Raw genomic sequence first — 26,963 nt, forward strand, 5'->3', positions numbered from 1 at the left:
TTTGTGTAGCAAGACCCAGGCCTCTTCCAGGTTCTTAGATAGTAACTGAGAACCTCAAATACGGTGGTGATGTGATAGTGTGGGGGGAATCTAGTTACAACTAGCTTCTATTGTGACACAGATGACTCTTTTGTGTCATGTTCAGCTTATACTGAATGAATAGACCCAAGCATGAGAATAACCAAATACTACATTGCTTCTCTAGCTGCTGAGCTTTTAAAAGCCCTGGGGTGACAGCAAGCTTTTGTGGACATACTGGATTGGTCCTTGTGTACTTTAACTCCTGAGTCACCTCCATTCTCAGTAAGTTAGTTCAATTCCATAAATTGGAAATCAGTCACTTGGAAAAAATACATTCTCAATACGATCCCAGATTGGCCATGGAAAAAGGGTAGCTTGAACTGTCCCACCTAGGTTCTGGGCCTGCACAGGCCTGCTCTCCAACAGAAACCTGTGTTCACAGCTGCAGGCTGCATTCACTATGGGTGTCCTTGAGGTTCTTCCCTAAACTGCTTAGATTAAAATAATTTTCATGCTAACAATCAAAAAACTCATTATGCCAATCTGGCCAACAGGAAGCTAATTTCGATCTGTATTTTGTCAGATGTGCAGAATAAATATGGTCATCATTGATAATAGGTGAAAGATCTGCTCTAATATGGACACTAAGTGATGTTGCAGGATGATCCTGACCCACAATGAGCAGTGGGAACACCAGAGCCCTGTAGGGATGGCTGGCAAGCTAACACATTGAGCATGCACAGCTCAGTAAATTTCCTGTGAATACACATCTCCTGAGATCTCTTTATTTGATTGGAGGTGATCCTGTCCACCTAATACAGTACATGATGTGGAAGGACAAAAGCACCTGCAGGAGCTGTGGTGATGACTCACAGGGTAGAGCATCTGCTGCTCTCTCAGAAGAACCACATGGACCCTAACAATTGGGTAAAGCATGTCAGTGATTACTTCATAAAGTGTGTGTCCGAGAAACAGCCACATTATCCACACAAAAGACACTGTCACACTGGGTACCCCTTGGTGACTTTGAATTCACTAATTAGCCCAGGATCCATGGAACATGCAGAGATCCATCTCCACCTGTCAGTTCTAAGTCCACAGGAGGGGACAGAACCCTTGAATAAGAATGATGGTCTTAAGAGTCAAGAGATAGAATTCAATTTTTATTCATAAGGAATTCATTTTTACAACAAAACAGGATTAAAACAAATAAATTAAAATATTTAAAAATATTTGAAAAGATAAAAACAGTAACAAGAACATATAAATATGAAACAACAAAAAGAAAATTTCAATTAAAATCATAACGAAAATATTTCTAAACAGCACATTCTTAATGAACATTTAGAAGCACAGATGTATTGCTGTTTCTCCTCTTGCACACATAATGAAAGGAGGTCCCCCAAGTTGTCTCTCAAGTGCTGTTTTCTGAGAAGAAAGTAAGACCTCAATCAGTCAGGCTGGCTTAGTGGTATATAAATTTAGGGTCTCTAAGCAATGACAAATTAACTCTGAGGAAGAATACTCATCCAAAAAATTTGTTACCATTCAGGATATTTGTCATCAGGGACTCCTGAGAAAGCAACTTATTCTTCAGGAAGCTTTCTTACTGCTGTGTGTCCAATTCCAGCTCTCTTGCACTTTCTGAGACCTGGGAGAGGAAGGCAGTTTTTCAGACACTGATTTGGTGGTGAAATGCAAGGCAGCTGTCGGAAGGCTGCCTACTACCATCTCAGTTCTATTGGACAGTCAACATGGACCTTTTAACTGATATCATTGTTGCTAACTCTTTGGGAAGGGCAAAATCTCCAGAGAGCCTCAAAGTAATGTGGGCTGCCAATATGGGACCCAGACTTATACCAGTGCAAACCAAGAACAGGGCAATGGAAGGAACCTCATTGGGTTGGCAGGAAGAAAGTAGATGTTCATATGTCACCAAGGTTAAAACCAATGACAAGTACTAATTTGACATTTGCACTTTGTTCTTATCCCGCAAAGGTGCTTCCTACACAAGAAGTCACATGACCACAGAGTGTCATTTGTCAAAGAACCAAGAACTTGTTCAAAACTCTACAGAGCATCCAATCTATCACGTGGATATGCAATAATGAGGTATGTTATTAATCTGTCACCATTTCTATACTGCAGCTTCAAAAAGAGCAGACAAATATACTTGCAAAATAATTCAGTTTCTGAAATGTGGTTGGCTTCCCAGAATACTTGTGCATAGGCAGAGCAATGAACAATTCCATTACATGAGGTGGTTGGCTGGTTGTGAGTGTAAATTAGAAAGGTGGTAGGAGAGAGCAAAGATGTATCAAATTGGCAACCTTTATCAGATATTTTTAAGCTAACACAGCTGCTCGTCCCTACCAGATGACGCTGGGTCTGGACGTTGCTGGTCTTTATCTTTCTTGTTGAAGTCAACCAAATATTTCTGGTTCAGTGCACAATCAAGATGTACCTCCTTGCTCTCCTGCTTCAGTGGGACCAACTCCTTCCTACATGTGTTCTCCATCAGGAGCTGGCTGAGCAGGTTTCTGGAAATACAGTCTGCATAGTAAGATCATGCTGCCCCTTTCTCCCATTCCCACTCCCGAGTGCCACTAACTCCACCAGGACCCAGATACCCATGAAGACTTAATAGAATTCATTTTGATACGTATAAGGCTGCTGCACAAACCACAAAGAGTAAATTCCGGGAAGAATAAATTATTTGTTTGGCCTGAGCACCAATTAGTGTCCACATCTCTCAAAAAGAACATGGATCTACAACTATCCATGAAAGCCCAATGCATGGGGGCAACATCAATTAGTAGTTGGGAAACACCCTCAAAGGAGGTCAGTAGAACCAAGAGAAGGTCATGCTAACCATGTGGTCCACACACTGAGTTTTGTAAAACCTGGTATGACACCATAGGTCCAGGTCAGCCTAATAACCTGCTGACTTCAATCAGTGCTGTTCTATCTTCTGAAGATGCCTAGACAATCCTGGGATGAGTAACAGTCTTTTGTGGAACTGAAAACTGAGTCCTAATGACCCTGGCACACTGATGTGTAAACAGCACAAGAGATAGAACCAGAGCTGAAGACCGTCCAATCCAGAACAAAGAAAGTCAGAAATGGCCATTCCACAGGTGATAGGCTTTCTGACCAGGACTTACCTAGAGAAGGTAATCTCCTTCTTCAGCTTATGGTTGGTCTCATGGATCTCAGTGTTCTCCATCTCTAAGTTGTGCAGAATTGACATGACCGCCTCCTCCATTCTCTCCAGGTCTTCATAATATGGATTTGGCCTGAAGTGTGGCCTGGCCCCAAATGATAGAATCCAGTGAACATCAGCATTTAGGAATATATGAGCTCAGGGTGGGTCCTGTACTACCCCAGTCCTGGAAGGACACCTTCTGAATTCTACATATTGGATCTTCTTCAGCTTCAGAAACGTGTTTTTCTGTGTCCGGGACACCAGAATCTCGGCATCCAGATGGAGGCTTCCCTGGCTCCCTTTGTTCAATCAAGAGGAAATCTGCAGTCAAGCCAGTTAAGCTATCAAGAGCCTCGGCCACACCTCTCCATGCTCCCCCACCCCAACACACCCAGAAACCGGTGATTTCTTTTCTCCTGTTTTGATAACAGACCTTATATCAACACAAAATTATAATCTGCACAAGGAATACAAATAAACAGACAAACGTGGCCACATAGTCAAAGAACTGTGCTGTTGACAGTGGGGCTCCCAGAACAAAGCATTCACATCACCATGAATGTGTTACAGGTAAATACTCAGGCCAAGACATAGACCCCTAGATTCCAAGTGTGGAGGGAAATATAAACATATAAATGTTGTACATATGCATTTGGATGTATGCACATACAGACTCACAGACTGAGAAATACCCACAAAAAAGAGAAATGTAAAAACAGAGTCAGAGAAAGAGAAAGAGAAATATGGAAACAGAGAGTACTGTGAAAACCAGGAGAAATGCATCCACCATTGCTGTCTCAGAGGGCAAGACACACAGACAATAACAAACAGGCCTGAGCCTGAGACCTTCTACTCAAGCATTGAGATGAACAGTTTGGTACCAGGCCCCTCAGGCTGCTGCGTGGATCTTCCAGCACTCAGTCCCCTGCCTAGCAAGTACAGAGACTCACCATAAACTCACTGCAATTACAATCTTGCAAAGCCACCATCTGTCAAGGGCTTTGCAAATGCACACTAGACACTCACTCTCCCTGACTTTATCCCCGAATTCTTCATTCAGACCACAAGATCTGCTTTTCAATAAATGGAAGCAGATGAGTCCATTTTCCATCTCGCTCCTCAGGAAGGGTCAAGGTTCTGAATCTCCTCTATATGGGAGGTGAGGTTTAGCACAGGGTGGTTAGGGAGGCACAGCTTTCTAGAACCCAAAACCTTAATAGGATAAGATGAAGGTGACCTTGCAGACCCAGGAATGAAACAAGAGCATTTGGAGCGATTCATACCTGTTCTTCATGGATCTCTCTGTCAGAAACCTCAGGCGATCTCTCAGGTCATTTCTCTCCTCGGTAATGAGCTGCAGCTCTTTAATCAGCCTCTCCTTTTCCTTCTTGGCCTGATTCTCGCTTAGTTCAGTGCCAGGGGATGATGTTTCTCTCCCAGCGTCTGTAGGTAGAAGAACACAAGTGAACCTGCATGGGGAGAATGCATAGAGTGTACATAGACCACAGTTAGGCCTAAACAGGAGAACAAGCCTGGAACCCAGTGTCACTGCTAGGCGATTGGTCTATGCTTAAGAGGCCTCTTCAGTGGATCTCAGTTCTCCCACTACTCTATAGAGACCAAGAGATGTAAGCAGCCAGGTGTTCCCTATGCCGGACATCAGGTGCTTACATGGACCACGGAGATGGCTTCTCCAGGATTATCATCAGCTGAACAGGGTACAGCTTGGTTTCAGGACCCTCACCCCTGTGGGTTCGAACTCAGATGATAAATTCACCATCCACAAGACTTGAGTGATTGGAGACACTCAGATGTCCTACCCTGATACTCTAGGCCAACAACTTTGGATTTAAAACACATTTCCATGGAGGACATGGTCAACAGACTTATCAGTTCCCCTATTTGAAATACCAAATGCCCGAGAAGTTCCAATAGGTTACAGGATGAATCTTGGTCCACATGTTCCAAATACTTTTGGTATTTTAGAAACATGGATTTAAAACGCATTTCCAGGTAGGATATGTTCAACAGACTTATCAGTGTCCCTATGAGAAATACCAAATGCCCCAGAAGTGTGAATAGGTTACAGGCTGAATCTTGGTCTACACGTTCCAAATAGTTTTGGTATTGAAAAAAAATTTTTGTAACATACAACCTCTAATATATAAAGCAAACGATGACCCTGCCAGTTAGAAGAAATCAGAGAAGGTCTAAGAACATAAGGTTATTGCCTGGAGCACAATCTCTCCCTGTTACTACTGTCAGATATCCACTGTATTTAAAGAAGCAGTGATAGTGAAATACATTGCTGCCCTGTCTAAACTCAGAAAAGGTGGACCCTCCATGAATACTGATGGTGTTATTATATCAATGTAACATAACAAATGCACTGAAAAGTAAAGACCAGAAGTTCACAGAATAATAGCATTGGCCTTACCATATCCTCCCAGTGGGGATGGGAACTAAAGTTCTGAAATCCTTGGCTTTAAGGAATTGTGATATTCATGGAAATTCAATTCCTTTTCAGATGCTCCAGTTGTTGTGGCCCATTGCTAGAAAGGTCAGCTTAAGCCTGCAGCCCCCCGGTAGGAAGCTCAAAATACACTGCCCAGAACTTACTCAACATTCCCCAGAAGTGCTGTCTTTGTCCATCATTACTTTGAGACGAAAGGCCAGACTCCTTCACTCTAGTCTCTCCACAATCGATGTTCCCCCTCCCAAAACGCTTGCGAAGACGGGAAAACATGTCTTAGCTTGTAACCGCCAGACTCAGACTGAGAGAAACTAGGGCACTGGTCGTCACTACAACACTGGTGACATCACAGAGGATGCCAGAACTCTCTAGGAGACAATAGAATGTCCAAGAAGGGACAGCTGATGTCATGGGGAGCAGACTTTGCCTCCTGCTAATGTTCTCCCTGTACTGAGCATAAGCTGAGGTGCCCTTTCCAGGAGACTTTCCTGGGGAGAGCCACTGAGCATCTCCTGCTTCCAAAGCCAAATTTTCCTCAAGGCTTGATTATAAAACCTTAGTAATTCCTATGCATCTAAATGAATGTTTCCTTTCAAATCTTTCCCAAAAAATGTCTCACTAACTCAAATTGTCCTCATTCACCAATGTTAGCCATTAAAACTTCCTGAGATTTCATACCAGCTTGAATATGCAGTCAAAAGTTCTCCTGTCTCATTATGTACAGGTGCTTTATATCACATCAAGAAATAGTCTGCATGGTAGGTTACAGCATGGGCGTGTGTTAGGGGAACACTCATGAAGTCGTGTGCTTAGCAATTGACAATTGCCAGAAAATTCCTTAGTTAAAAGAGTTGAAGTCTTTATGGTGCTAGGAACAGTGTGGAGACCAGTTGGCGGACAAAAGTGCAATATTGGAGCCACCAATGAAGGGAACCTCATGCTGCTTGTGGGGTTCTCCTTTCTGCGCCAATGTCGCCAAAGGAGCACTGCTGACAGGCCTTCTATCAGAAGCTGAGCCTCTATCAGAAAAATAAAATAGTCAAGAGATATAGGGGGTGCAGATAAAGGTGTAGGACGAGGCTATACACATCACTACGTGGATAGAGCAAGGACCCAGCACTTGTGCTCTGGGTCATGGGCTTCCCCACAAACACAAAAGCACCTGTCACAGTAAAAAATGGATACTGTATTGAGTGCACACACCAACACTGATTGATCAGATCCATACCCCAGATTTTGGGGGCAGATCCATGGCCCCAAATATCTTCCTCTCAACTTATACAGCAAAAAATAAGAAAGAAAGAAAAAAGTCAAAACAAAAAGCTCAAGCTTCTCATATGAGGATTGCAGGAAGTGTGATCTGGTGGTCAGTTCTGATTAGGCCATTTTAGATAGAACAGTGCACTGGGATGCTTAATGTGATGGGTCCTATATAAAGCTTTCTGCAATATTGGAATTTTAACAAGCCTCATCCAGAACATACAGAACAGGAAAGGATGTGATCACCATGTCCTTGCTCTCTATCAGGTTATTTTTCTGTGTCCGTGATTGTCAGCCATAGACAGCAACAATCTGAAATAGCTGGTAAACATGGAACAAAGTGGCTAAAACTATAGTTGTGGGTTACACACCTCAACTGTCAAAGGCTAATGCTGTCCTCACAGTCCCTGGAGGCCACTCTTGTAAGACTGTCTACTGGAAAGTAGAAGCAGGTTTATCTGAGCTCAAAGTGAACCTGGCCAGGTAGGAAGAGGGCAACATGGGATAATTGAGACCCTGTCTAAACCAGCACAGAAACCCACACTTCCTTCAAAGCATCATCTATGAATTCTTGATTATCTACCATTCTCTCCCTACCAGTCTTTCAGACTGGAATTGTAGAAAAGAACTGGAAATGATCTTCCTATTCTGAAGACCTTGATCTCTCTTTCCTTAGGTGCACATTAAGAACTCATGCAAATGGGTATGACCATCTGAACATCTTAGTATCATCTACTCAGTATATCTAGCATAATACTGTGCCTATGGCAATCTCAAGCTTCCCTGAGTGTTGCTGACCCAGCAAGAAGTATGAAGTACTGAGGTCAAACCCCAGTGATCCTTTCAAGGGGTTAGAAGAAAGCCATCAGAGAAACTCCACTTCTTTGTCCTTAGATTAAATCAAGCTGATACAATGTGAACCTGGTGGGCTATTTAACCATGCATCTTTCTGCCAACCCCAGCTTTCTGAGTTCAGTCCATGTGAACCTGCATGGGGAGAATGCATAGAGTGTACATAGACCACAGTGAGGCCTAAACAGGACAACAAGCCTGGAATCCAGTGTCACTGCAAGGAGTTTGGTCTTCGCTTAAGAGACCTCCTCAGTGGGTCTCAGTTCTCCCACTACTCTATAGAGACCAAGAGATATAAGCAGCCAGGTGTTCCCTATGCCTTCTGATACACGCAATAAATGCAGTAAATTTTAATTTCTGTTCAATTGTTCAGTAACTTACTTACACTTGCATATTGCTGTGGAAGTGATGGGGTTTCGTGATCAGCATTGCATTTAACAATGCATAACCAATCATCCCTCCTAGAATGACTGTATATAGAGAAAGAAAATTTATTAGAATGGTTTATAGGCTGTGGTACAGCTAATTCAACAAGGAATGGAAGGTCTAAAATGCAGTAGTTGCCCCTGTTGAAGCCAATCCCCCTAGCATAGCTGTAGCCGTTTTGTTCCATGCCTGCCAGATAGTTCATATTCTTGCTGTAATATGTCTGCCTGTCATGGTTGTCTGAAAATAATTTAACTCAGAGCAGGGTCAGGAATGATCACATAACTTGTGTATGTTTTTTTATTGGTTATTTTGTTTATTTGCATTTCAAATGTTAACCCCCTTTCCAGTTTCCCCTACAATAACCCTGCATTCCACCCCCTTCCCCAGCCTCCTTGAGGGTGCTCCCCCACCCACCCATTCCCGAACCACTGGAAGGAAGTTCTTTATGTTGTGAGGTTTCTTAATCTTAAATTTCATAATTATAAGCTTCATGTAGGACCAATAAAATTAAAGGTCTATATGAGGGCTGCAGAGATGGCTCCATGGTTAAGAGCACTGACTGCTCTTCCGGAGGTCCTGAGTTCAAATCCCAGTGGTGGCTCACAACCATCTGTAATGAGACCTGATGCCCTCTTCTGCTGTGTCTGCAGACAGCTACAGTATACTTATATATAAATAAATAAATCTTTAAACAGATAAAAAGTCAGTATGAACCTTTGTTGTCTAAAATGGCTTGAGTCAGGGCTGACAACCAGACAGCCCTTCCAGCACCTGCCTATGAGCTCACATTTTAGTCTTTATAAACTGACATAGAAAAATATCCAGGGTCCTAGCCTGACAAATTCTCAGCTACGTCTCTGATGATCAGTCTTACAGTGGGCATTCAATAAACCATCCCTGTCTAAGTGAGGTCAGAGTTTGTGTGGTTTATGGGGCAACTCCAGGACCTCAACGGTTTTGTCCATAAGGCTGGATATTTCAGCTGGTCTTCAGTACATGCAGGAATCCTGAAGAAGAAGGAAAATTAATAAAGCAAACTTCCTTTTTCCATGTCCTTGATATGAGCCAGCAGAAGGTGTGGTCCAAACAACAACCAACGGATTGGGTAAAGATCTTTACCAATCCTACAACAGATAGAGGGCTTATATCCAAAATATACAAAGAACTCAAGAAGTTAGACCTCAGGGAGACAAATAACACTATTTAAAAAATGGGGCTAAGAGCTAAACAAAGAATTCACAGCTGAGGAATGCTGAATGGCTGAGAAACACCGAAAGAAATGCTCAACATCTTTAGTCACAAGGGAAATGCAAATCAAAACAACCCTGAGATTTCACCTCACACCAGTCAGAATGGCTAAGATCAAAAACTCAGGTGACAGCAGATCCTGGCAAGGATGTAGAGAAAGAGGAAAACTCCTCCATTGTTGGTGGGATTGCAGACTGGTACAACCATTCTGGAAATCAGTGTGGAGATTCCTCAGAAAATTGGACATTGAACTACCTGAGGATCCAGCTATACCTCTCTTGGGCATATACCCAAAAGATGTCCCAACATATAACAAAGACACATGCTCCACTATGTTCATAGCACACTTATTTATAATAGCCAGAAGCTGGAAAGAACCCAGATGCCCTTCAACAGAGGAATGGATACAGAAAATGTGGTACATCTACACAATGGAATATTACTCAGCTATCAAAACCAATGACTTTATGAAATTCATAGGCAAATGGATGGAACTGGAAAATATCATCCTGAGTGAGCTAACCCAATCACAGAAAAACACACATGGTATGCACTCATTGATAAGTGGATATTAGCCCAAATGCTCGAATTACCCTAGATGCACAGAACACATGAAACTCAAGAAGGATGACCAAAATGCGAATGCTTCACTCCTTCTTTAAAAGGGGAACAAGAATACCCTTGACAGGGAATAGGGAGGCAAAGTTTAGAACAGAGGCAGAAGGAACACCCATTCAGAGCCTGCCCCACATATGGCCCATACCTATACAGATATTACATAGGATGGATGAAGCAAAGAAGTGCAAGCTGACAGGAACTGGATGTAGATCTCTCCTGAGAGACACAGCCAGAATACGGCAAATACGTAGCTGAATGCCATCATTAAACCACTGAACTGAGAACGGGGCCCCCGTTGAAGTAATCAGAGAAAGGACTGGAAGAGCTTGAAGGGGGTTAAGACCCCATATGAACAACAATTCCAACCAACCAGAGCTTCCAGGGACTAAGCCACTACCCAAAGACTATACATGGACTGACCCTGGACTCCAACTGCATACCTAGCAATGAATAGCCTAGTAAGATCACCAGCAGAAGGGGAAACCCTTGGTCCTGCCAAGACTGAACCCCCAGTGAACATGATTGTTGGGGGGAGGGCGCTAATGGGGGAAGGATGGGGAGGGGAACACCCAAATAGAAGGGGAGGGGAAAGGGTTGAGGGATGTTGGCCTGGAAATCGGGAAGGGGAATAACAATCGAAATGTAAATAAGAAATACTCAAGTTAATAAAGATGAAAAAAATAAAAAGAAAAAAGAAGGTGTGGTCCAGATTAGAGGTGGGCCATTCCATCTCAAAAGATCTGAATTAAAGATTTATCTTCTGATCTCCAAGATTTGGATTACAATTAGGTCTTCTTGCTTCAGAAAATTTAATTAAGAAAAAAAATCCAATGGTGCTTATGCCTTTAGCCTCAGCATCCAGGAGGTAGAGGCAGGTGGATCTCTGAGTTCAAGGCCAGCCTGGTCTACAAAATGAATTCCAGGACAGCCAGAGCTACACAGGGAAACCCTGTCTCAAAAAAACAAAGAAGAGGAGGAGGACCAAGAGGAGGGGGTTGAAGAGAGGAAAACAGAAAGAAGGAAGGAGAGAGAGAGAGAGAGAGAGAGAGAGAGAGAGAGAGAGAGAGATCCCCCTCACAGGGCGTCAAGCCATTTGGCATTAGTTAATTCCAGGTACACTCAAGTTGACAACCAAGAACAGCAATCCCATTACCCGTGGTTGTGATCTCACCCTGGTAGGCTCCTGAGTAGGAGGCTGAAGCAGGAGAATTGCCATAAGTCTGATGCCAGCATGAACTACACACATGTTCCAAGCCAAGCCAATCTCAGCTACAGTTTGAGATTCTGTCTGAAAAATATGAAAGAGAAAGAAAACATAATTTCCTAGAGCAGTGTTTCTCAACCTTCCTATGGCCTCAACCCTTTAGAACAGTTCCTCATGCTGTGGTGACCCCAACTACAAAATTATTTTGTCGCTACTTCACAACTGTAAATTTGCTACTGTAATGAATCTTTATTGTAGTATAAACTATCTGATAGGAGACCCTGTGTGGGTCACGACCCACAGGCTGAGGGCCTTTGCCCTAGAGGCGGTCTTGGCCTAGATTATATAGTTCATATTAAAAGTGGGCTCTCTCAGTTTTTGAAGGTCAAGTATATTCACTTGTAACATCAAAACTTAAAAATTCAGCTGAGCTGGTGGCTGGTATGGTGTGACATCCCCCAGAATAGCTTTGCTATTTTGTTCCATGTCTGCCAGCCATTTCATATTGTTGCTGTAACATGCCTGCTGTCACTGACAAGGAGAAGGGACTTGGCTCAAGGACATGCTGACCACACACCTTGATTTGTTCTGAATGTTCTGTATGCGGTTTGCTAATCTAGAGAAATTCTACACCTGAAGGAGTGGTTCCCTGAAGTGGACACAGGTGAAAGGCTAAGGCAGATGTGTGAAGGAACATTTAACTGAGGTAGACACAGGTAAAAGGATGTTCTGCTAAAGCACGCATGTGAAAGGACACATGATGAAGGGTTCTGCACTAAGGACACACATGCATTGGTCTGCCTTGCATTCTGTAGTTGAGCTGCATTTGTTGGGACTTCATAGAACCACAGCAAAAAACCTTCTGGTGGGCTGCTGTAGTTTCTCGCTGTTTCCTGGGGCTCGGGCTGATGGGCAGAGTGATGTCAGCTGAGACAGACACATGTGCTGACGCAGGACACACGCTGAGGCCAGACCCATGGAGGACACGGGATATTGAGAGGGAGTTTGGATGGAGTTATGCTTGCGTATCTTGTTGGTCTGGGGTCTCTGGTGATCTCTGCTCACCTGAGAGCTGCTCTTACTGACTGTGTAGCATCTTGACTGTTTTTGTTCCACTTGGACAGCCCTCAGGACCAGGCTCTCCTCTCTCTTAACCATGGCTGCTGTCCTCTTCCTCTCTCCTCTCCATCATACATGTTCTTCCTTTATTCTTTGGCAATTTCTACTTCCTTCTTCCCTCCTCATGATCCTCTCTAGCAAAGCCCTCAAAGCTCACCTCCCCCATCTCTCTGCTGTGCAGCTGTTGGCTGTTGGCTTCTTTATAATCACAGTTAACTGGGAGCAGGGTCAGTTATTTGGGGTTAACCAGTCCTGAGTTCCACAAATTAGCATTAAAATACAAGCAGAATTAGGCCAATACACTACAGGGGTTTTTGTTTGTTTGGTTGGTTGGTTTGGTTTAATTTTCATTTACCTTTTTACTTGTTATTTTATTTTTGGCAATTTTTTATTAATCGGTTATTTTATTTATTTACATTTCAACTGTTGTCCTGCTTTCCACACGCCCCTCATCAAACCTTACATCCCATTTCTGCTCAGCTTTGCCTATGTGACAGTGCTCCTGCACCCACACATATCCATTCCCACCTCACACCTCTAGGATCTGCCTTTGGTGGGGCTACAGGACTCACCTAGAACCATAGAGCATCCTTGCATACACTTTGGCTGGCAGTTTGGCCCCTGGGAGCTTGGGGATTAGGGAAAGAGGATCTGGTCAGATATTAAAGCCAATGATTGCTGCTTTCTCTTCTTTTTTGGTTATAGGTGAAATTTTGTTTGTGTGCTTATCTTTTTTTAAATTATTGAGAGAAGATTAATTTCTTGGTCTTTCTTGGGTATAGTTTAGTTCATTGTCTTGGAGTTTTCCTCCTATTAGCCTCTGTTGTGCTTTCTTAGAGAAAAGAATTGTTTAAATTTGGTTTTGTCATGAAATATCCTGGTTCCTCCTTTTATGGTGATTGAGGATTATGCTGGATATAGGAGCCTGTGTCTGCATTACATCTGCCCAAGATTTTCTGACTTTTAGAATCTCTGTTGAGAAGTCTGCTGTAATTCAAATACGTCTGAATTTATTTGATACTAGATATTTATACCTTACCCCTTTTAATGTTCTTTCTTGATCTGTGCATTTAGCGTTTTAATTATTATGTGAATGGAGGAATTTTTCTGGTACAATTAGTTTGATGTTCTGTAGGCTTGTTGTACCTTTATGGCCTTTTCTTTCTTTACCTTATGGAGGTTTGCTGCTATGATTTGTTGAAGGTGTTTACTGGATCTATGAACTAGAAATCTTAATTCTCTTCTATATCTATTATCCTTAGGTTTCAACATTTAATTGTGTCCTGAAATTCATGGATGTTTTGGATTCAATAAACCATACATGTTTATCTGAGATGGGTGTTTTGTGCTTTGTGGGATGACCTCCTTGACCCCAGGCTGCATGAAGAATCTCAGCTGACAATGGGGACATAAATTATAAGTATGTGTAGCAAGACCTAGGCTTCTTCCAGGTTCTTGGATATTAACTGAGAACCTCAAATACAGTAGTAATGTGATAGTGTGCGGTGAATCTAGTTACTATTCTCTATTTTGATATAGATGACTCTTTTTGTGTCATGGTCAGCTTATAATGACTAGAAGACCTAAGCTTGAGAATAACCAAAGACTACATTGCTTCTCTAGCAGCTGAGCTTTTAAAAGTCCTGGTGTGACAGCAACTGTTGGTGGACATTCTGGATTATTCCTTCTGTACTTTAACTCTCTGTGTCACTTCCACCATTAGTTCAATTCCATAAATTGGAAATTCCTCATTTGGAAGAAACACTCTTTTTTTTTAAAGATTTATTTATTTATTTATTTATTTATTTATTTATTTATTTATTTATTTATTATATACAAGTACACCGTGACTGTCTTCAGACACACCAGAAGAGGGCATCATATCTCATTACAGATGGTTGTGAGCCACCATGTGGTTGCTGGGATTTGAACTCAGGACCTCTGGAAGAGCTGTCAGTACTCTTAACCACTAAGCCATCTCTTTAGCCCAAGAAATACTTTCTGAATATGATCTGAGATTGGCCATGGAAAAAGGGTAGCTTGAACTGTCCCACCTAGGTTCTCAGCCTGCACAGGCCTGCGCTCCAAAAGAAACCTGTGTTCACAGCTGTTGGCTGGCTAAGAAAGATTTCACGAGACGTGATACACAGCCCTCGGACTTCTGCTCCAGTCATCTGCACAATTTTTTCCGGACGATATCCTCATACCTCCAGCAGGCGGGTGATGAAGCTTTCCACTCTCAGCTCCCCTTCAGCCATCTTGTGGCCACCAGACTCTCCTCCCTGCAGCAGGAACAAGGGCTTCTCCATGGTGGCTGCAGCAGCAGTGGTGGTTTGGCATTCTCACCTAGGAGACCCTATGCTTTCTACCCCAGTTCCAACTCACCTCAGGCCCGGGCCTTCCCCCCATCCACTTCCCACGGAGCAGGGAGAGCAGCACCCACTAGAAATAAAAGGGAAGCCCTTGGTCCTGCCAAGACTGAACCCCCAGTGAAGGGGCTTGTTGGGGGGAGGGTGGTAATGGGGGGAGGATGGGGAGGGGAACACCCATAGAGAAGGGGAGGGGGAGGGGTTAGGGGGATGTTTGCCTGGAAACCCAGAAAGTTAATAACAATTGAAATGTAAATAAGATATACCCAATTTAATAAAGATGGAGAAAAAAATAGAAAGAAAAGTCACACATTTAAAACAGAACAATATGGACCCTAATTTTAAACCACAGCTCTGTCAATTAACTATACCTTAAGGAAGCTCAGAAAAGCAGGCCAAACAATTAATATTTTCTCGGTTTAAGTAAATAATAATGTCCGCTTCTTGCTATTGTGGAGGGAATTAAATAGATAATATGTAATCATGGAAGTTTTGAAGTACCATCCATTTTTCTGTTCATTAAATCAATCTTACTCATTTCATTGATCAAATATGTATGTTTTCTTTTCATAGTTACATGTATAATAAAACCAGTATAAAAACCTTCAGAATATTCAGTTATTATAGATATTTGTCATTTCTTACAGAGGGCAACTATGATTGACTACACCCAATTCTATAAAAAACAAAACTCAGGAAACCTGGCCCTTGGCAGCAATGAATCAAGAAATATCTAGGATGGTGGGGCATGAATTCTGCCAAGCAATGAACTCAGATAGGTGGGGTTGTGAGGAAGATGTATGGTTGAATAGCACACTAGATTCACGTTGTATCATCTTGATTTAATCGAAGGACAAAGAAGTGCAGTATCTCTGATGGCTTTCTTCTAACCCCTTGAAAGGTTCGCTGGGGTTTGACCTCAGTTCTTCATTCTGCTTGCTGGGGCAGCAACACTCAGGGAAGCTTGAGATTGCCATAGGCACAGTATTAGGCTAGAAATGCTGAGTAGGTGATACTAAGTTGTTCAGATGGTGATACCCATTTCATTTGTTCTTAACGTGGACCTAAGGAAAGACAGATCGAGGTCCTTAGAATACAAAGATCATTTCCAGTTCTTTTCTACCTTTCCTGAATGAAAGACTGGTTGGCAGAGAATGGTAAAAATTCAAGAATTGGTAGATGATGCTTTGAATGGAGGGTGGGTTTCAGTGCTGGTTTTAGACAGGTTCTCAATTACCCCATCTTGTTCTCTAAGTTGCTCGTCAGGTTCACTTTGAGCTCAAATAAAGCTGCTTCCACTTTCCAACAGGTAGTCTTACAAAGGGGCCTCCAAGGACTGTGAGGACAGCATTAGCCAATGAGAGCTGAGGTGTGTAACCCACAACTATAGCTTTATCTGAAAGACCCTCAGACAGAGGAGACTCTCGCTCCAGTCCTGAGGACAATCACCACCCCATGAACACACAGGACTCAGTCTTGATGTAAAAACAAGAAGTTTACTTTGGGATACCAATGCACTGGGGCTCGACACGGTCCTCACACAGGAGGAATGTGAGGAGCCTCAAACAACAGATATATACAGCTTAAAATGTCAGTTAAGATTACACAGTTTCCTTAGCTCAGCTATTTCGTGCCAAGGATAACTAGGCAGATGTTTCTCATCCTGGAATTCCTGGGATAAGGCTGTAACCACAGCAATGCAGCTATTTCAGTACAAAGGACGTCTGACTTGATATATGTTTTCTTATCCTGGGGTTCCCAGGACAAGGACCAAGGATATCTGTCTTGGCAGGTGTTTCTCTTCTGGAGTTCCCAGGAAAAGGCTATAGCTATGTCAGCCTATAGCACAGCTGCATTCAGTACCAAGGACATCTCACTTCTATAGTGGTCAGTCAGCTTCCCAGAGATGTTTCCTGTCTTCTAATTGCCCTGCAGTAAATATGTTCTGTACCCTCTGTTCTTATGGTCCAGCAGCTTCCTAGAGAGTGGGTGGGAATGTGCTTTCTGTACTTTCTGTTCTATTGTCTAATGTGTAGGGGCTAAGCGAGGGCCAGCTTAAAAGATTCTCATTCGTAAGAAATGGCTGTACTGATATCAAACGGGCATCTTTCATATCTACTTTCTTCCAAGTCTACCAGCCATCTCAGATTGTTGCTGTAATATGCCTGACAATCAAGGACATAGAAAAATAACTTGATACACGGCAAGGACATTGTGATCATATCCTGTGTTGTTATGTATGTTCTGGATGAGGTTGGTTAAAATGACAATATTGCACAAAGCTTTATATAGGACCCATCAAATTAAAGGTCACTATACACTGTCATAGCTAAAATGGCCTGGTCAGAAGTGACCACTGGATCACTCTTCTGTAACTTCACATGAAAGGCTTGTGCTTTTTGTGTTTTTTTATTTTTCTGTTTTTTCTTATTTATTTATTTATTTATTTATTTATTTATTTATTTATTGTTTTATATGTTGTCAGGAAGATAGTTCAAGTCATGGATCTGCCACCAAAATATGAGCTTTGCTACCAATACTGTAAACAGTATTAGTGTATGCATTCAATAAAATAACTTGGTTTTTTTTTTTTAAGTAGGATAGATGCGTTTGTGTTTTGTGGGGTGATCCATGAAACAGGAGTGAAGATGCTTGTTTCTTACTCTGTCCACTGAGTTATGTCTCTAGGCTTGTCCTACTCCTTTGGCTGCATCCCCCCCAACATCTGCTGACTATTTTATTTTTCAGATGAAATCACACGTTATAGCTTAGAGAGGCCTGTAAGCAATCCTACTTTGGTAACTTAAGTGCAAAGAGGAGAGCCCCACACTCAGCCTGAGGGTGCATTCACTGGTGGATCCAATATTTCAGTTTCCTCTGCTAACAGATCACCACATTGTTGCCAGGACCATAATGAATGCAATTCTTTCTCCTAAGGAATCTGGTGGCAACTGTCAAATGTTAAGCACAAAGCTTCAGGTTGTACCTATAACACACACCCACATCGCAACCTACCCTACAGGCTATTTCTGGGTGTGATTTCATGCACCTGCACATGATGAGACAGGAGACCTCTTTGGCTACTTATAGGAACTGGTGTGATTTCTCAGTAATCTTTAATGGGTAATATTGCTGACTGAGGAGAATTTGAGGTAGGATGAAACATTTCTGTGCAGGGATTGGGGAGGAAGCACTCATTTAGAAACATAGCAATGACTTAGGTTTTTCCAATCAAGCCTAGAGCCAAATTTGGCTTTGGAAGCATGTGGTGCTCAGTGGCTATGCCACAGGGAAGTCCCCTGAAAAGGGTCCATCAGCTTTTGCTCAGTACAGGGAGAACATTAGCAAGGAGGCAAAGTCTGTTATCCATGACATCAGCCGTCCCTTCGTGGACATTCTATTGTCTCCTAGAGAGACCTTGGAATCCCTGTGATGTCACCAGTATCGTTGTGACAACCAATTCCCTACTTTTTCTCTTACTGTCCAAAGGATATATCCACAGGCATGTTTGCCCGTCTTCTCAGGCGCTTTGGGAGAGTTGATGTTGATAGAGAAGAGTCTAGAGTGAAGCAAACGAAACCTAAAGGTAATGATGGACACAGGACATGGGGAATGTGGAGTAAGTTCTGGGCAGTGTATGTTGAGCTTCCTCTCAGGGGTGAGTATGGGGGACTTCAGCTGGCCTTTATAGCAATGGGCCACAACTACTGGAACATCTCCACAGATATTGAATTCCATGATTATCACAATTCCTGAAAGTCAGGGTTTTCACATTATTAGTTTCTCCATAACCACATGGAGGATATGGCAATGCCTATGCGATTATTGGGTGAACTTCTAGTCTTTACTTTTACAGTGCATTCGGTATGTTAAATTGATATAATAACACCATAAGTAGTCATGGAGGGTATAACTTTTCTGAATTAAACAGGGCATCAATGTACTTCACTTTCATTGCTTCTTTAAATTCAGTGACTATCTGACAGTAGTAAGAGGGAGAGAACTGTGCTCCTGGCATGACCTTATATTCTTAGAACTCCTTTGACTACCTCTGGCTGACGGGGCCAATCTTACCTTCATATATTAGAGGTTCTGTGTGGCAGATATTTTTCTACAGTAGCCAAACTATATGGAGCAGGTAGAGAAAGAGCCTGTAACCTATTGGCACTTCTGGGGCATTTGTCATTTCAGTAGGGGGAATTAATAAATCTGTTGACCATGTCCTCCCCCTACATGACTTTTTAATGCAAAGTTATTGGACTAGAGTAACAGTGTAGGATATCTGAGTATCCCTGATCAATCAAGTCATTGTGGATGCTGAATTGATGATCTGACTTCTGAAACCAGAGGGGTAGGGTCCTGAAACCAGGTTGTAGCCTGCGTACCTGATAATAATCCTGGAGAAGGCATCTCTCTGGTACTTGTAAGCCTGTGTGGGCGGGCATAGGGAACACCTGGCTGCTTACATCTCTTGGTCTCTATATAGTAGTGGGGGAACTGTGATCCACTTAGGATGCCTCTTTCACATAGACCAAACTCCTTGCAGTGACACTGGCTTCCAAGCATGTTCTCCTGTTTGGACCTCACTGTGGTCTGTGTATGCTCTATGCATTCGCCCCATGAGGGTTCACTTGTGTTCTTCTACCTACAGCAGCCTGCAGACAGACGTCATCCCCTGAAAATGTCCTAAACAAGGTGCAGGCCAACGAGGAAGAGGAGAGGCTGAATAGAGAACTGGAGCTAACTACCAAGGAGAGAAATGAGCTGACAGATCGCCTCCTTTATGTGACAGGTGGATCCATGAGCAAGAGGTATGCATTGCTCCAAACAAACGAACTTGTTCTAAACCTCATCTCCCATAGAGAGGAGATTCAGAACCTGACCCTTACTGAGGAGTGAGATTGAAAATGGACTCTCTGATTCTGCCTGTTGAAAATCTGAACTTGCAATCTGAGTGAAGATTTCAGGGATAAAGTCACTGGAGCATGAGTTCCCAGTGTACAATTGGAAAGCCCTTGACAGGTGGTAGTTTTGCAAGGTTCTAGGTGCTGTGAGTTTGTGGAGAGTGTTTGTACTTGCTAGGAAGGTGACTGAACGCTATCATCTCCTGGCAGCAGCCTTAGGTGACAGGACCCACAGTGTGCATATCAATGCTTAAGTAGAAGGCCTGAGGCTCTGGCCTGCTCCTTCTTGTCTCTGTGCCTTACACTCTGAGACAGTAATGGTGCATGCATTTCTACTGATTCTCATTGTGCTCTTTCCATATTTGTCTCTCTTTCTCATTCTCTGAGTCTGTTTACTTTTCTTTTCTTTTTCTTTTTTTTTTTTTTTTGGTTCTTTTTTTCTGAGCTGGAGAACTTACTTTTTTTTTCTTGTGGGTGTGCCCCAGTTTGTGTGTCTGTGTGTGCACAGGTCTGCATGCATATGCACAACCTTTATATGTTTCTCTATCCCTCCACCTTTGGAATTTAGGGGTCTGTTTTTTGACCTCAGGATTTACCTTTATAATAGTTTCATGGAGGTGTAAGTGCTTTATTTTGGAAGCCCCACTTTCAACAGCACAGTTCTTTGCCTGTGTAGTCACATTTGTCTATACATTTGTATGCCTTGGGCAGATTATAAGTTTGTGGCAATATCTGGTCTCATCTCCAGAATTATGTGTACTGTCTGCCTCTAGAATATTAGTTATTCGGCTTGTAGCATTCCACTTGTCAAAACAGGAAAAATGAAATCAGAGGTTTCTGGATGTGTGTGTGTGTGTGTGTGTGTGTGTGTGTGTGTGTGTGTGTGTGTTTGGGTAAGCTCTGTGGCCTAGGCTCTTGACAGCATAACAGGTTTGAATGCAGATCCAGCCCTCCTGATTGAAAAATGTGAGCCAGGGGACCCTTTATCTGGGTGCTTAGCTTCTGTTGTCCTGGGCACACAATTCCAAGTTTCTGAAGCTGAAGAAGATCCAAATATGTAGAATTCAGAAAGTGTCCTTCCAGGGCTGGGGTAGTACAGGACACAGCCTGAGTTCCTCTAATCCTAAACCTCGATGTTCATTGGGTTCTATCTTCCTGGGGCCAGCCCCTACTTCAGGCCAAATCCATTTTATGAAAACTTGAAGATAAAGGAGAAAGAGGTCATGTCATTACTGCACAACTTAGACACAAAGAACATTGAACATCGTGAGAAATTTCAGGAGCTCAAGAAGGAGATTAACTTCTATCGGTAAGTACTGGTCAGAAGGCCCCATCACTTGTGGAATGGCCATGTCTGCCTCTCTTTGTTCTGGACCGGAGGGTCTGCAGCTCTGGGCCCATCTCTTCTGCTGTTTAAATATCACTGTGCCGTGGGTCTTTTGGACTCAGATTCAGTTCCATAAGGGACTGTCAGTTATCACCACAGTGTCTATGCATCTTTAGAAGGCTCTGGATAGAACTACACTGATTCAGGCATCAGAGTGTTATTAGGCCAACCTGCGGCTCTGGGGTCATACCAGGTTTAACAAAGCTCAATGTGTGGACCACATGGTTTACATGACCTCCCTTGGTTCTACTGTTCTCTTGTGGTTATTTGCCGCCTACTAATTGATGTTGCCCCGATGCATTGGGCTCTCATGGGTAGTTGTAGATCCCTTGTTCTTTTGGAGAGACATGGACTCTTATTGGTGCTTGGGTCACAGGAACAATTTATTCTTCCCTGGATTGGCCGTTTGCTGTTTGTGCAGCAGCCTTACATGTATGGAGATGTATTCTTGAAGTCTTTATGGGTATCTGGGTCCTGGTGGACTTTGTGGGATTTGGCAGTTGGAATGGGAGGAAGAAGCTTCAGGATCTTACTATGCAGAGTGTGTTTCCAGCAACCTGCACAGCCGGCTCCTGATGGACCAGGCATGTATGAAGAAGAAGTTGGTCACATTGAAGCAGGAGAGCAAGGAGTTACAGCGATATTTGTTTGAGTTGAACCCGAATGCTGAAGACGAACAGGAGAAGACCAGCAACCTCCAGACCCAGCAAAATGTGGTAGGAAAAAGCAGCTGAGTCAGATTAACAATGTCTGATACCATTTGCCTATTGGATACATCTTTGCTTCCCCTATCATCTTTCTAATCTCCCCACACCCAATCAGTCACCCACCTCATGTGATAGAGTTATTCATGGCTCTGTCTATGCACAAGTATTCTGGGATGTTAACCACTCTCCAGAAACTGAATTATTGGCAATTATACTTCTCTGCCCTTTTTGAAACTGCAGTCCAGAAATGGTGACAGAGGAATAACATATCACATGACTGCATCTCCCTGTCATAGATTGGATGCTATGAAGAGTTTTGAACGAGTTCTTGGTCGTGTGACAAAGGTCATACAGGGGTAATGTGATGGTTGGAAGCACCTTGTAGGGATAAGAACCAAGTGCAAATGGCAAATGAGTCCTGGTCATTGGCTTTGATCTCAGTATCATGTGGCCTTCTCCTTTCTTCCTGCAACCCAGTTAGGTCTCTTCTCCTTTCCCCGTTCTTGGTTTTCACTGGTAGAAGTTTGAGGAGCAGCTTGTTCTCCCACAGTACTGTGAGGGTTGTTGGTGACTTTCCCCAGGCTGCAGAGATATTAGCAATGATTTCAGTGAAAAGATCAGTGCTGTCTCTGCAATGCAGCTGAAGGGACAGAAGGCAGCAACTTGACAGCTGGTATGCGTGTCCCCACCAAATCAGTGTCTTAATAGCTGCCTTCTCCTCCCAGGTCTCAGGAACTGCAGGAGACATGGAATAGGACAGATCCCAGGAAGACAGCCCCCTGAAGAGTGAGTTTCTCTGTCAGGAGTTCCCTGCTGACGACAATCCTCAACAGTCAAAGACTTTTTTGGGGAGAATATTCTTCTTCTCAGTTAATTTCCTCATTGTATAGAGACCCTAAATTTATGTATCCGTATGCCAGCCTGTCTCATTGAGGTCTTTCTCCTCTCTCATACCGACAACACCATTTGAGAGACATCTGAGGGGACTGCCTTGAAATCTCGTGTCCTAGAGGAGAAACAGCACTACAACTGTGTTTCTAAATGTTCATTAAGAAAATGCTGTTAAGAAATATTTTTGGTTATGATTTTCATTGAAGTTTTCTTTTTGTTATATCATAGTTATATATTCTTGTTACTGTTTTTCATTTTTTATACCATTTTAGTTGTTCATTTTATGCCTGTTTTTTGTAAATTGTATTCCTTATGAATAAAAATTGATTTGTAACTCTTGACTCTTATGACCATCTTATTCAAGGGTCCTTTCCCCTCCTGTAGACTTAGAACTGACAGCTAGATATGGATCTTTGCATGGTCCAGTGAATTCAAAGCCACCAAGGGGTACACAGGGTGATGGTGTCTTTTGTGTATGACTTTTTTATGGAAACACACTTTATGATGTAATCACTGACATACTGTATCCATGCTCTCATGTCTTCTGCTCATCCTAGTCTATATCAGTCTACAACACACATTCCTTATTGACTGTGTGCACCAGATATTGAGTAACACACACTCATGCCTGTAGAGCTGCAGAAAAAATGACAACTTTCACAAAGGAATATAGAATAATCCTAATCGAGAACCATGTGCCTCAGTTTTTCTTACAATACAGCAATATTATTAAACCAGAAAGATAATGACCATCAACGTCATTTTGGGAAATAGGTTTTTATAGGTGCTGTTTCACTTGATCATTCATATGCTGTGTTTTTTATTGTTGCTGATTATATTTATTTTTATCATTTAACTCAATGGATCTTTTTTTTTTCAAATGTATGTCTGGGCCACTCCTGAGTGCATTTCCCTCATGATCAAAAGAGGGAATAGCATTCCCCATTGTAGATGATTGTTAGGGACCATGTGGTTCTTCTGAGTGAGAAGCAGATGCTCTAACCTGTGAGTCATCACCACAGCTCCTGTAGGTAGCTTTTGTCCTTCCAGGGCATGTGCTATACTAGATGGATATGATCACCTTCAATTAAGGAGAGAGATCTCAGGAGATGTGTATGTACAGGTGGTTGAGCGGTGCCTGCTCAATGTGGCAGCCTGCTAGGCATCCACACCGGGCTCTGGTGCCTCCACTGCTCATTGTGCATTCAGGATCATCCTCCAGCACCACTCAGTTTCAATTCCAAACAGATCTTTCACTTACTATCGATGATTATATACATTAAGCACATCTGATAAAATACAGAAGAGACTAGCCTCCTTCTACAGGCCAACTTGGCATAATGAATTCTTTTGATAGAAAGCAAGATAATTATCTCAATCTATGCAGCTTAGGGAGGACCTCAAGAGCATCCATATTGAATCCAGACTGCAGCTGTGACCACATGTTTCTTTTCCAGAGCAGGTCTGTGCAAGCCCAGAAGTTAGGTGGGATAGTTCATGTTTCACCTTTTACCTTGAAATCTGTGATTTTATTGAGAAAGTATATTTTCCACGTGACTCATTTCCAATTTATGGAATTAAACTGACTTACTGAGAGTGGAGGTGACTGAGAGAGATTAAGTGAAGAAGAATAATCCAGTATGTCTGCAAACAGATGCTGTCTCATTAGGGCTTTTCAATGCTCAGCAGCTGGAGAAGCAAGGGAGAGGCATTGGTGACTCTCAAGCTTAGGTCCTCTAGTCATTATAAGCTGAGCATGACACACAAAGGGTCATAGTTATCACACTAGAATCTAGTAACTAGATTTAACCAACCTACCACATTAATGCTGTGTTTGGTGGTATTTTTTGCCCTCTTAGGACCTGGAAGAGGCTTGGGGTTTTCTAATCCTACTCATAATTTATTAATCTTCCCAACACTATGGGCTTTGTTCTGTTAATGCTAACAGCGCCATCCAATACCTAGGATATTTTCTACTGACATGTGTGACGTGAGACAAAACAGTCCCTGTCATCCCTCACCTGAATAAACTTCCTTAGAGGACAGTGTAGGTGGAGGGTCCTTCTTTCCTCTCCAAGATCGAGAAACATTTCCAGTCTTCAGACAAGTGTGTCAGCCATTGTCCAGTGACTGTCCTGAGATGTCCACAATGTCAGCTGAGTGAGGGCAGGGCAGGGCATTGGGGCAGGGCTGGGCTGGGCAGGGCATTGGGGCAGGGCAGGGCAGGGCATTGGGGCAGGGCAGGGCAGGGCAGGGCAGGGTAGGGCAGGGGACTGGGGCAGAGTCCATGAGGTGTCAGTAGGCAACAGGCCAGCTGGGGCTAGTGTGGGTACAGGGCTTCTAGTGTGGGTGTGAGAGGAGGAAATTAGGAATGGTCAGATTCTGATGCAGCATATAGGCGGGAAGGAGCTTAGACCATCTCAGTGCCATATAGGGACATTGTAGACACTGATGGGCAGTGTGGGGATGGTAGGGTCCCATATACTGCTCTCCGCAGGTGTCAGGAGAGCATACAGTGGCTCTGTCAGACTTATGACAATCAGGCAGGCACTGGGTGCAAGTGAGAATCATGGGACAAGTCCTGTGTGCAGCCTGGTTTGGGGACATTCCCAGGTGCCCCATGGACTGCAAATTAAAGGCAAAGGACACAGGGAAGCCAGCAATTCCCATGCACATGACATAAATACCTGTAGAACTTTCTAGAATTTCCATAGACTATCTGTTACTAGTCCTCATTATAGAAGGCACCAACATTCTGCCCTCTGCTTCAACTTGGTGAGACAGCTATTCTAACTCCAGCAGGAAGGCCTCAGGGAAGACAGTAAGAACTCGCAGGTGACCCCTTTTACCATTGAAACAGGGTCTTCCTATGGAGCCCAGAGTGGCTGTAGGATACTAATGCTCCTGCCTCACAGTGACTAGAATTCCAATCCACCCTCAAGAGCAGTTGATTCATCACTAGATCAGACTAAGGACATGTGAGGCCCCAGGGTGCTAGGATTACAAGGGTCCTAGTAAGTTTCTCCAGCCTAAATTACAACCTGAGTCAGTGCTGCTATTTGGGACACTGCCTGATGCCCAGTGACATCACACCTTGGAACTCTTTGTCAAAAATAAGCTGTTATAGGAATGAAGTAGCCACACAATAAACATTGGTCTGGACACTCCTAGGTCAAGAATCCCCTGTTGGAAATGCCTTGGATCGCAAAATTTTAAATTCTAGATCCTTCTGGGTTTTAGAAGATTTATAAATACAAAAAAAGAAAGATGGGCATAGTAATTTAAGCCTGTGATCCCAGTCATGGGAAACTGAGTCAGAGTGATGGAAGACTGTAAGTTCCAGGCCCACCTGTGTTTCAAGAAAAAAAAAAGGCATGGTGAAGATTCCACTCAAGTGGAAACCAAAAGGGTTTCACATGGGCCCTGCCATCCACTGGTCACTACATCCACTCTCATCACCACAGCCACAGGCAGACACTGGGGAACATTTCCCACTGTCTCTCTTTGGGATGCAATCCACCCCATGATTCTATGTGAGGAATCCCCCAAAGGTTGCATCATGTGAGGGACCTAGAAAGTTCCAGGATTGGGAGAATTTAGGAGTTTATAATTAAGGATGATCTACAGCTGTGGCAAAGCCTTTTCCCACCACATGGCAGCCCTAGGTTTGTCCCCAACAGTAAAAATAAAATCCCCCAAAATAATTCAAACAAAATGTCCTGAAGCCTGCGCCCTGACCAGTCTCTTCAAAAGTGCCAGGAACCTGGGTCCACATTTAGGACCCAGCACGACCTCTGTGACCCATGAGAAGGGATCTAATATGGGAATTAGTACAGTATGACTTATCCTTGTGGATACCTTTGGTGACAATAACCACCTGACCCCTGAAAACCCATCTACCTGGGGGGCTCAGCACTCATGTCACCTAAAAAGCCCAGATCCTAGGGCCAGCATGGGCAGGTGGTGAAGAAAGTTTGTCTCTCGTGAACATCAGTTGCCACTCCTGACTTGACTCTATCCTCAGGAGACAATGTCACCCCAGAAAGTGTGGGTGTCAACGGCTCTTCCCAGGCCAAGGCTGGAATACTGCTTAAGTTCCACAATGCACAGCAGTGCTCACTCTAGAGCTAAATGTTCTACAGCTGAAAGGGGTGGGTGCTCTGCTGACCACGCCCCTTCCCTGCAGTATTTAGTGTACTCAGAGTGGTGCTTCAGATGTGAGGGACTTCTTGAGGCTACTCCCATGGAGAATGGCAGATTCATCAGAACGGGGCAC

The 26,963-nt window shown here is 43.2% G+C and overlaps 2 protein-coding genes across 3 annotated transcripts in view; one reads left to right on the forward strand and one right to left on the reverse strand.

Annotated features, from left to right (window-relative positions):
• The window catches only part of LOC134483596 (disks large homolog 5-like), a 41,208-nt gene extending 18,182 nt beyond the window's left edge, over window positions 1–23,026 (forward strand). Inside the window, exons 3-7 of one of the 2 annotated variants that reach the window (XM_087601481.1) lie at window positions 2,020–2,133; window positions 19,450–19,609; window positions 20,868–21,011; window positions 21,643–21,805; window positions 22,522–23,026. In XM_087601481.1, coding sequence (XP_087457607.1) covers window positions 19,599–19,609; window positions 20,868–21,011; window positions 21,643–21,805; window positions 22,522–22,551 — 348 coding nt within the window. In that variant the 5' untranslated portion in view covers window positions 2,020–2,133; window positions 19,450–19,598 and the 3' untranslated portion in view covers window positions 22,552–23,026. Of the gene's footprint in view, window positions 1–2,019; window positions 2,134–18,244; window positions 18,385–19,449; window positions 19,610–20,867; window positions 21,012–21,642; window positions 21,806–22,521 lie in introns of those variants that run through there. The other variant, XM_087601480.1, reaches the window with a different exon arrangement.
• Window positions 1,163–5,997, reverse strand: LOC147997885 (disks large homolog 5-like). The gene is made up of 6 exons (XM_087601473.1): window positions 5,846–5,997; window positions 4,510–4,669; window positions 3,186–3,329; window positions 2,395–2,561; window positions 1,567–1,672; window positions 1,163–1,449 (listed from the first exon to the last, which is right to left on the reverse strand). The coding sequence occupies exons 1-5, from the start codon at window positions 5,970–5,972 to the stop codon at window positions 1,608–1,610; spliced, it is 663 nt and encodes a 220-aa protein (XP_087457599.1). The 5' UTR covers window positions 5,973–5,997; the 3' UTR covers window positions 1,163–1,449; window positions 1,567–1,607.
• Window positions 23,027–26,963: the final 3,937 nt, after the last annotated feature.

This window comes from Rattus norvegicus, unplaced genomic scaffold (assembly GCF_021556685.1).
Source record: "Rattus norvegicus strain SHRSP/BbbUtx unplaced genomic scaffold, alternate assembly SHRSP_T2T haplotype2-0000026, whole genome shotgun sequence".
NCBI lineage: Eukaryota > Metazoa > Chordata > Mammalia > Rodentia > Muridae > Rattus > Rattus norvegicus.